Raw genomic sequence first — 10,707 nt, forward strand, 5'->3', positions numbered from 1 at the left:
TTATTTTGTCGTTATAACAATTATTGTTCTTAGAAACAATATAATATACGTACTCATAATGCTGATATTCGCTTGGAAGTGGAAATACCGTAGATTTTAATTGTTATCCCTCCCTTTTCCCCCTTTTCCTATTTATTATAATTATTTTATTTTCATTTAGTATAGACAGTATAGTATATTAACTATACTATTAAAAAAAGTTCAATGTGGCCAACAGAATACACCCTTTTAGTTAAAAAAAAATCAGTGTTGGGTAAGTTACTTTTAAAAAGTAATTAAGTTACTTTACTCACTACTCAAATAAAATTGTAGTGAAATTACTTTACTTTTCAAATAGAAAAGTAACTCATTACTTTCTCGTTACAAAAAAAAATAAATTTTTTTTTTCAAATTTCTTGGCTATTATCATTCTGCAGGCAATAATATAACTTTTTATAGAAATACATTACCTATAGTAAAAAGGTATAATATAAAAATGTGTACAAAAAAAATAAGATGTACAGTGAATAGGTACATATTTACATAACAATATTCAATAGTAATTACTTATGCGTTATGACTATTAAAAAATAGTACTAATTAATTGTAGCTACTCAATAGTAATTATTCATTATATAGTTAAGTATATTATGTATTTGTGTCACAAACTGACAACATAAACCTATACCTATACTTATCTGTAGTGTCAACTGATCGACTGACACAAAATAAGGAATAATAGCACTCAATCTTGTATTTGTGTTATTAAATATTATTTTTGTGAAAATAAAATCATAATACATATAGAACACAATAATAATTTATACAATTATAAAAATAAGCCGTTTCTTATAAATGCCAAATGTGAAATGTCTATACTCCGGCCCACGAGAGAAGTAACCCGTGTCCCGACCAAATCGCGTCAGAATCCGCGCATCTCCACGTATTTGACATACAGTGAAAGGCACTAAGAGGGAGAATTTACCGTGCAATTGGACATGTCAAATGTCAAAACAATTGAAAACCGAATTGTGGCAAATTAAAATTAAATATATAAATATATAAGATTGATTGGTAAACATAATAATACCCGCGTTATACATATATTTATTTTTTTTATAAAATAGGTAGGCAATAGGTAGGTACTTCATAATTCGAAAGTCGAAACTGTAACGCGTTATTTTATAGAAATTACTTATCAAAAGTAATTTCCATTACATTTTCGTTACTTGGATAAAATTTTAATGAATTCTAATAAATAACATAATCTAATAATAAAATGTAACTATAATAGGTTCAATAAATATTTTTGGTTTTTGTTAACAGATTTCACAGCTAAGTAGAATTGGCGGGAAAACTGCAAAAGAAGTAATAAAAAATCTTGGCAACCATATTTTCAGATGCTATTCTAAATCAATACTCTTATACTGGTTTCAAAGGAAAAAAACCATTTAATAGTCTTATGGTGAACAGAGTTATATATGGTATGTTAAATAAAACATAATTTATGTATAACCAATACTTCAAAATCTTATTGTTTTTTTCTCAGAAACAGTCAGAAAAGACAAACGCTTCTTCAACATAACAGATAATGAAATTGAACAATATTTAAAGCAATGGATTTCTCAAGCTCCTTTCCGTGGAGAATACGCTAAGAACAGAAAACTAAAGAATAAATTAACATGTGATGTAAATAACACAAATGAATCTATGTCTTAACTTTATATTTCAGCTTTACATTCTTAACTTTCAGTTAAATAGTAATAATTATAATAAGGGTTATTATTATAATAAAGTTAATTATATTACTAGTTTTTTAATGCATAATGTATAATATTGATCTTAAATAATATAACCTATCTACTGGGGCTTTTATTTAGTTATTAAACATATTTACTACCTATAGCCCATGCACTGTGCTGGATTATTACACCTATTATCCTTATCTTCCATGTAGTACGCTATAGTATTTATTAGTATTTCAATTAAGCTAAATATATAATATTATATATAATTAAATTAAGTATTGGCATATTAATATTTAATTAATAACTATATGTATATTATTAATATTCATACCTACATAAATATATATAATATATTTTATTAATAATTATTCATGAATCGTGATATTTATAAATGTAATTACATTTTTTTTTTTTTTAATTTGTTTGAAAATTCATTGTTTTTTATGTAACTGTCATTATTTTAATTATATAATTAAAGTATATGCAATAAAATAACCTAAAAGAAGTATACTTTTTATAATATTTCTATCTGTAAATCCTATACCAAACCATTAATTATTACTTAATATGTCAGTTATGACATTTATAAATATATTTTATTGTCATTCGGTTATTTCTGAAACAATAATATATTTATCAAAGAAATTGATATATACCTTCATGCCTGCAGGTGTCATGAACAATTATTTTGTATATCTTGTACAATATTTGGCAAAAGTTTGTGTTTAATAGCAGTTGATTGAAATAACACGCATAATTTTTGAATCACATGAAGTTTGTCAAACATTTGGTTGATGTTTGCAAGTGGAACTGTACAATTATTAAAAAAATTAGCAAATATTTGACAATTAACATTTAAATGTTGCAACATTGTCCGGGCAATTGTCTTACAAATAATGTACAATTGTTGACAAATATTTGGCCAAAGTTTGTGTTAAATTGATTATTAAATAATATGATCTGGTTCAAATGACATTTGTCAAACATTTGATTGATGTTTGCAAGTGTAAATAAAGTTGTATACAAATAATGTACAATTTTTTAAAAAAACTAGCAAATATTTGACAAATAACGTTTAAATGTTATAATGTTTTCTGGGTAGTAATATTAAAAAAAAAATACAAAAAATAAACTTTAGATTTATAAATACAATTTTGGAGCACAACAAAAAAAAGATCAAGTCAAGCTGCATTTATATTATGTAAGTCGGATACAACTTTTATTTTAAAAACTGTTGTTATAAAAAAAAAATTACAAATTCAAAATTAAATTTATGTTTGATTACAAGTAGTTCTAGTAACTGCAGAAGATCCATCCACAAATTTTGTTCTAAACAATACATTAGCATTGCTGAACATACCGTCTTTGAGCGATACTACAATAAATTGGGATTGTTTAAAATGTTGCTTCAACATTTTCCCTATGTTCTGGGTGTGGGAAAGATCTAAAGCGGCATCTACTTCATCCAAAATGTAAAGAGGAACTGGGTTGAACAACAACATGGCTAAGACTAAAGACAATGCAACCAAAGAGCGTTGGCCACCACTTAGTTCTTCTAAACTTTCCTTCCATAGTCCGTTAAATGCAACACAAATCTCTAAGCCGGCTGTAATGTCATCTAAATTTGTTTGTTTTACACGTGCTTGGGCACCAGGTAATACGCTACTGAATATTTTTCCGAACTCTATATTCACACGATTTGAAGCATGTTGTAAATGAAGACGTTTTTTCACTTCTAGTTCTTCAATTATTTCATTAATTTTAATTTTATCCTTTACAATTGTTTCCAGTTTCTTTTGGAGACGCTTATACTCTTGAATATGTTTGTGAAAATTATTCAATTTACCCGGATCTACAACTTTTGCTAATTGATCATATCTAGCTTGCAGTTCATTAACTGACCGATTGCATTCCTCTGTGAACAAATAATATATAATTAATCAAACCATTCAACAATCTTTAGAAAAATAATTATTCAAATTTCAAAATGTATTGATCAAAAAGTAATTTTATTCATTGAACAAACCTACAGAATATATACCTAACACCAAACACTTATGCCACTCTAATTTTAGTAGCTAAACGTGTTCTGCTAAGCGTGAATTTGTTATGTTACACACTGAAAGACAACTACTGTGTGTAGCATCCATTGATAATTAACACGTTCACAGTCAAATAAGATAATCTTTGCTTAGACTATAAATGAGACATAGTCAATAATTATTTCTTTCTTATGAGATTTATAGACAGATTAATTTCGACAATTTATTATGTTTCTTCGGTTAATTTTAAGCGATGTCTGATGGGTCAAATTTTGAGTATTAATCAATTTAATCTATTAATTTTAGAGGTTAATTAATTGTTTATTTGAACTTATAATATTTTATATAAAAATTTGTGAATTCATTTTAATTTTTAAATATCTATTGATAATTTTCTTAGTAAGAAAATCTGCTTAGTAAGTATTAATTTCAGATTTTTTTTAATTTACCCGTTTTTTGTAAAGTAAGAATTATAAAAATTAAAAAAATATTATAAACATTACATGAAAATTTGAATGAATAATATAACACTTAGTGACATAGTATGAAAATATTTGGTGCAAAAGGTCCAAACTAAAATTTATCATTGTAAAAAATACTGCCAGTATATTATGCAAATCTTACCAGATTTAAAATTTGTAAAATCCATTTTAAGTGCCATTTCTTTTTGTTCTTCAGGCAATCTTTTATCAATATTCTCAAATTGTTCTTTTGCAGTTAATGATCCATTATTCATTTTAGTTATTTCTGAAGAAAGCTCTGCCAGATTAACTTTACTAGTTGAAATTTCTTCACTCAACTTCTTGTATAAATATTTATGTTCCTGCATCATATTAGAATTTTGCATTGCAATTTCTTTCTGACTTTCATATACTTTAGATGCTTCCTTACATTTTTCATCAGCTTTATCTAGTTTAGACATCAATGTGAGTAGCTTTTCTTCAAGTTCCTTTTTTTCAACATTTAACTCAACCAATTGATTTTCTTCTTCTTGCATCTGACCAGTTAAATCTTTAATTTCAAGTTCTAATTTGTTGTAGTTATTTTTTTTCCCATCATATTCTGTTTTGTTTTTTTTTATTTTTTCTAATATATTTTTTCTAGTTTTTTCTGCATCGCTTAACTGTTTTTTTAGAATATTCTCAGCATTTTTCATTTTGTTTTCTAAGTCTTTAATTTTTTTTTGTAAGTTTTTTTCATTAGCTTTACCTTCAACTAACTTAGACTCCAGTTCTGCTATTTGCTGATTAATTTTATTAAATTCAGTAACTTGTTGATGAGGTTGTCCTAATTGTACGTCTGATCGAATTTTGTCCAACTCCTCTTGAACTATAATTTGTCGATCTTTTAATTGTGTAACTTTTTCCGGCAAATTATGCATAGCTTTGCAACTATTATCAACCTTTTCATACTCAGATTTTTTTGCTTGAAGCTCTAATGAAATTTCATCTTGTTTTGCTATTGATTGTAAAATAAGTCTTTGAGTGTTTGCTCCACCAGTAAGACTACCAGAAGGATTGAAATGATCACCCTCCAATGTAAAACAATGCCGATTAACTCTGTTATCAAAACAAACTTTTTCAGCAATTTCCTTAGTAGTGCATATAAATGCTTGTCCAAATACCCATTGTATGGCTTTTAAGTGTTTTTTGTCATATTTTATAAGGGACATGGCAGGAAATACTTTATCAGCTCCACCAATTTGTTGAGCTGTACGTATAACATTGGGAGGCAAACTATCAGATTTAATTTTACTCAAAGGTATAAAATTCATACGATTTGAAAACTTATTAGTTTCCAAAATATCTTTACCGACAGTATCATCTTCAACAACAATAAAGTACAATTTACCTCCAGCCAAAGTTGTTAATGCAAGCTCAAATCTAAAATCAATAGGTGTAAATAAACGGCAAATAAGCCCATGTACTTTACGTCGGTCGAAATTAGGCCTTGGATCATTATATCTAAAGAATAAATTTGGATTATTCGATTCGAACGATTCAGTTTTTGAACTAAAATTCCGTATTTCTCTGAGTAAATTATCACGACTTGATTTCAAATTATGATGTTGATTTAATGCTTCACTAGCTTTTATATATTCATCTTTTATTTTCTCATATTCTTTTTCTTTAGCTGTTAATTGAGCCATTTGTGAGTCATATGTTTTCTTTGCTTCTTTCATACCAGATAAGTGTTCGTTTAATTTTTTTTTTAATCCATCAATTTTAATTGCACATTGTTGGTTTTCTGTCTGCTGGTTTTGTAATTCTAAATTATATCTATTAATATTTTCCTGCACTGAACCATTATCTTCATCACCAAATATATTTCCTGAATTTAATGATCGTATTTTTTTATCAATCTCATCTAAATCATTTATATTTTTTTTGTTCTCTTCTTCTACACCTGCATTTATCTCATTAAAGTCTTCCATCTCTTTTTTCTTTGCTTCATAACCTTTCTTGCTATTGTTTATTTGTTTTTCCAGATCTTTAATTTTTTTAACCTCAATATTTATATTTGTTTTACATCCATTAACTTGAAGCTGTACACCGTCTTTTTCTTTTTCTGTTTCTTCAAGTTTAACTTTTAATACATTCAAATTATTTCCACCGTTAATTTTAAGCAATTCCTCGTCTTTTTTTATTTCCTCCTCCATATCTTTCAGTTGAATTGTTGATTGTTCAATCAATTTTTCTTTCTCCTGTTTTCTAACATTTAGTTGCTCAAGATCCTCAGAAAATTGATTTACCATTTTCTTTAGTTGTACATAATTCCAATTATCCAGCTTCTCGTTTAGTATTCTTAACTGACCATGGACCATATTTAATTCCTCCAACATCTGTTTTTCTTTCTCAATAGTCTCCATAGTTGGAAGAATCTCTTCATCGGCAACATCTCGCATTTCTTTTAATTTGTTGTCTTTCTTACCCACTGTCATTTCAAGACTTCTCTTCTTAGACTCGTACATATTAGTGCCAGCAGCCTCTTCAATCATGGACAATATTTCTATGGGTTTCATATTCAACACTTTTGTAATTCTACCTTGCATAATAATGAAATGAGGATTATTTACATTCATTTGTAGAGAATTAAAAAAGTCCATAATTTTTTTAGCTGGCACTGTCAGACCATTAATCCTATAAGTGTTTTTAGAACCCATTCCGACTTCTCGTGAAATGACGATTTCATCATTGTGTGTATAATGTGGAGCAGATCTTGATTTATCTTTATTATCAAAAGTGATGGTGACAGTAGCTGTATGTACACCCGCTTGTCCACTTTTATAAATAACATCTTGCATGGTTGAAGCACGTATAGTGTTCATAGCTGATATTCCCAAAGTGAAACATATTGCATCTAAAATATTTGATTTTCCTGTACCGTTAAGGCCAGTTATAGCATTGAATTCTGGATCAAAATTATTCAACTCCACGCGTTTTCCATACGACTTAAAGCCGTCAATGACTAAGGATTTTATATGCATTGTAAATCTGGAAAAAAATTGTTTTTATTAATTATCTATTATTTAAGGCTGACAAACTTATAATCATATAACTAAACTTAATCAAGTAATATTCACTCAAAAATCTAAAACAAAAATTACATATTAAATAAGCCATAATCTAAAAGTTGTTATTGCCATTTTCTAATTTTTTAAATTTTTTTCTCAATTTGTGACGTTCATATCATATTATGCTTATACTGTTTGCAATGTACTAAAAATAATGCCAAAATGTGCTAACACACCTATAAGACTTATTTTAGTATTGTATTTTTACTAAACAATTACTAAGTAAATTTTTACTGCAATGAATTCTTTAAATCCAATTTTATTAAATTATAAACCACTGATATTTTGAATATGAAATTTCATTAAGAGGGAAACGTTATATGTTCTTATCTCATAATTAAATTAAATATTTCTAATCGTCAAATATGTATATATAACTATTGTACCTTATAGGTCTTCGATTCATATTATTTTTAACACTATAACACTACTATCTTAATTATTACGTTACAATTATTTCGAAATGTATATATTTTAACTATTTATCTTGTATAATTGTTGAGCTATCATAGTATATACTAGAAGCTATAATATATATATAAAAAAAAGGAGAAAATTATACCCGTATGGTATTATATTTGCCTAGCAAACGTACAACATAACAAATTTATGAGTAGAACCGTTGTTAACTTTCTTTTGTCACTTCGAGTATAATTAATACAAATAAACTAATATTTCTATCATAATAAGGTTATTAATTTTTTTTTATACGCATAGATAAATAAAAATATGTGTGTTATAATTAACATAATGTTAAAACTTAAAATTAGAAAAGTAACTACTCTAATAAAAGTATTTGTTAAAATAGTCACTTCTAAAGTCATAATTTTTTGTTAGGCGTTAGAAAAATCTTTAAGTGTACTAAAATTATTTACCAACTACAAAGAAAATAATAAAAATGGTTGTAGGTAATCCCGATAATAAGAAAAGAATTGTTAACAAATTAATCAGTTGTAAGAGGACTTTTAGCTGCATGTGTTACCTCTGTCTTACTAAGATGGAAAATTAAATTTAACATTCAGAAGAAATCATTTTACTGTTATTTTTAATATTGGAGTGAATTGACCTGTTATTAAATTATCTAGAGCATTTCAAAATGTATTTTTTATATTTTAATTATTTCAAAGCAAGTTATGAATGTAAAAAAACGTTTTGAGGTACCTTAGATAATAATATGGTCTACCTTTAAATTTGATAACAGGTCAATTCACTATAACGTTAAGTTACCCTAACTTAAATTATCCTGTATTTGTATGTAACATGGAGTATAATGTCCTCTTAATGACTAAAAGCACTATTATACTGTCACCGTATTCTGTATAGATATTGGCGTGGATGTGGTTCATGTTCAGAATTTTCTTGTATTCACCAAATTAAATAAAAAATAATTATATTAAGATAATACAATTCAACTAGTCATTAATAACCACCCAATGATATGATGCAGTAGTTGAATATTTTAATTTTAAGTATATATAAAAATACAGGTTCATATTATAATCAGTGATACTTCGGCATTCGAAACCATTTCTGCTACAGTTATCTTAGTCATTCTTTACTTTGATTACATATACTATTATTTTATAGCTGATAGTTATTTAACCTACTTGTAGACTTAGCATAGTAACTTAATAGTTTAACAATATGGTTTATTTTCAGGTAATTCCTTTTTTAAAATAGGAGCAATGCGCGTTAAAACAAATTAATTCAACAAAGAACGAACAATGAAGGGCATATCATAATAATTGTATAATCGGATTACTTACTGTTAGATAAACATAACAATCAAAAACAAAATCATAACACATAAGACAAAAACTGATTCACACTGAAACACTGATTCAGTCTATAATAATTATTGACATAATGTAGAACGACGGACACAAAAATAAATTAAATTGTTTTAATCCCAAAACGTGAGAGTTAAAATCTATTATGGCATTATCAGTTATATATTTTAACCGCCATTTTACAGCGTAGCATAAGAGTACAAATGCGATAACAACAAATCTAGGATGAACCAAAACAAAACAAACTTATGTTGGCGACACCGATTGACGCGGGAGTATAAAGCCTCGTTCACACGCCGACAGTGAGTTGCATGCATAGATAATAAAAGATATTAAATATTTAATATTATAATTATTTAATATTCTTTTATTATCTATGGTTGCATGACACCATAATATTAAATATTTAATATTATCATCGTATCATGACACCAGTGTCGCGATCACCCGTGGTCGCGATATTCAACGAGTTAAATATTATACCGACACTAGGTGTCACGACACTCAATATCATAGTGCCATACTCGTTAGTGTCACCATGTGAACGAGGCTTAAAAATACAAATTGTATTGGTTAATATCGCCAAATTCGTTAGATTAAATCGGTGACAAATTAATAGTGAACGGTTACTACAAAAAATTAACCGGTGGTAAAATATTCCCACCAGATATTCATTTGATAATAGCTATCCCCCTTCTACAACAAAATAATTATCTTTTATTATGTTATCATTGTTTGTTAAATTAATTTTGATAACATGTGCATTAAATTGGGGAGGTAATATTGGGAGAGGGGATTATCAATTGTAACCGTCCATTGGAGATGGTCACAAAAAAGTGTCACCGGTTTGTAACCAAAGTGATCGGTTTGGTAAAACGAATTTCTTTTATTTATTAATATTATTATACTTCATTATTGTTCTGTGTTATTACTGGCTACTTGAATAGTTGCATATTATGTACTTAGAAAAAAATAGTATGTATCATGCAATTTTATGTGTTAATAATAAACTAAGCTTAATAAGTGGGTACCTAGGTCCTAGGTTATCATAATTTATAATAGTGACATAATAGTAGTCAGTAGATCTATTTACAACTAAGTAGGTATATTATAATATTTGGTTGGTACTTGAAGCAACAAACCTTAATGATGATTGATTTGGGTCATTGGCAACAGCCGTATTAGTTAACAAATTTTCGAGTAGCAACAAATTTAAAATTTTTAATATTTTAGATTCTGAGTGGAACGATGAATGTATTGATTTTACAATGATGTGTGTTTTTTTATTTTTTTATTTTTTTTGTGTCTGTGTACACGATAAGTAGTCGAAATAATGCTACGATTTTCAACTTCAGTATCTTGTTCGATCAGAAAGTGAATATCGTTGGTGCATTGGGGAGGTCAAAATTTAAATTTCCCAGTGGTTTTCAAAAGCGCCGGGAAAAACAAAAGAAAAATTAAGGAAAAACGGGAATTTTTACGCAAAATCGATTTTTCACAAAATTGAATTTGGTTTTTGGTGTAACTTTAAAAAAAATGACCGTAGATACATGAAATTTTGACTGACTGTTTAT

General features: G+C 27.3%; 1 protein-coding gene across 1 annotated transcript in view; it reads right to left on the bottom strand.

The window, feature by feature from the left end:
* LOC100166400 (structural maintenance of chromosomes protein 2) overlaps positions 1–9,305 on the bottom strand; it is a 13,032-nt gene extending 3,727 nt beyond the window's left edge. Inside the window, exons 1-3 of the mRNA XM_016803930.2 lie at positions 9,110–9,305; positions 4,394–7,263; positions 3,002–3,642 (exon numbers count right to left, since the gene is read on the bottom strand). Of these exons, the coding sequence (XP_016659419.2) occupies positions 3,002–3,642; positions 4,394–7,256 (3,504 nt within the window). The 5' untranslated portion in view covers positions 7,257–7,263; positions 9,110–9,305. The remainder of the gene's footprint in view (positions 1–3,001; positions 3,643–4,393; positions 7,264–9,109) is intronic.
* Positions 9,306–10,707: the final 1,402 nt, after the last annotated feature.

The sequence above is a fragment of the Acyrthosiphon pisum genome, chromosome A2 (genome assembly GCF_005508785.2).
Source record: "Acyrthosiphon pisum isolate AL4f chromosome A2, pea_aphid_22Mar2018_4r6ur, whole genome shotgun sequence".
NCBI classification, from domain to species: domain Eukaryota; kingdom Metazoa; phylum Arthropoda; class Insecta; order Hemiptera; family Aphididae; genus Acyrthosiphon; species Acyrthosiphon pisum.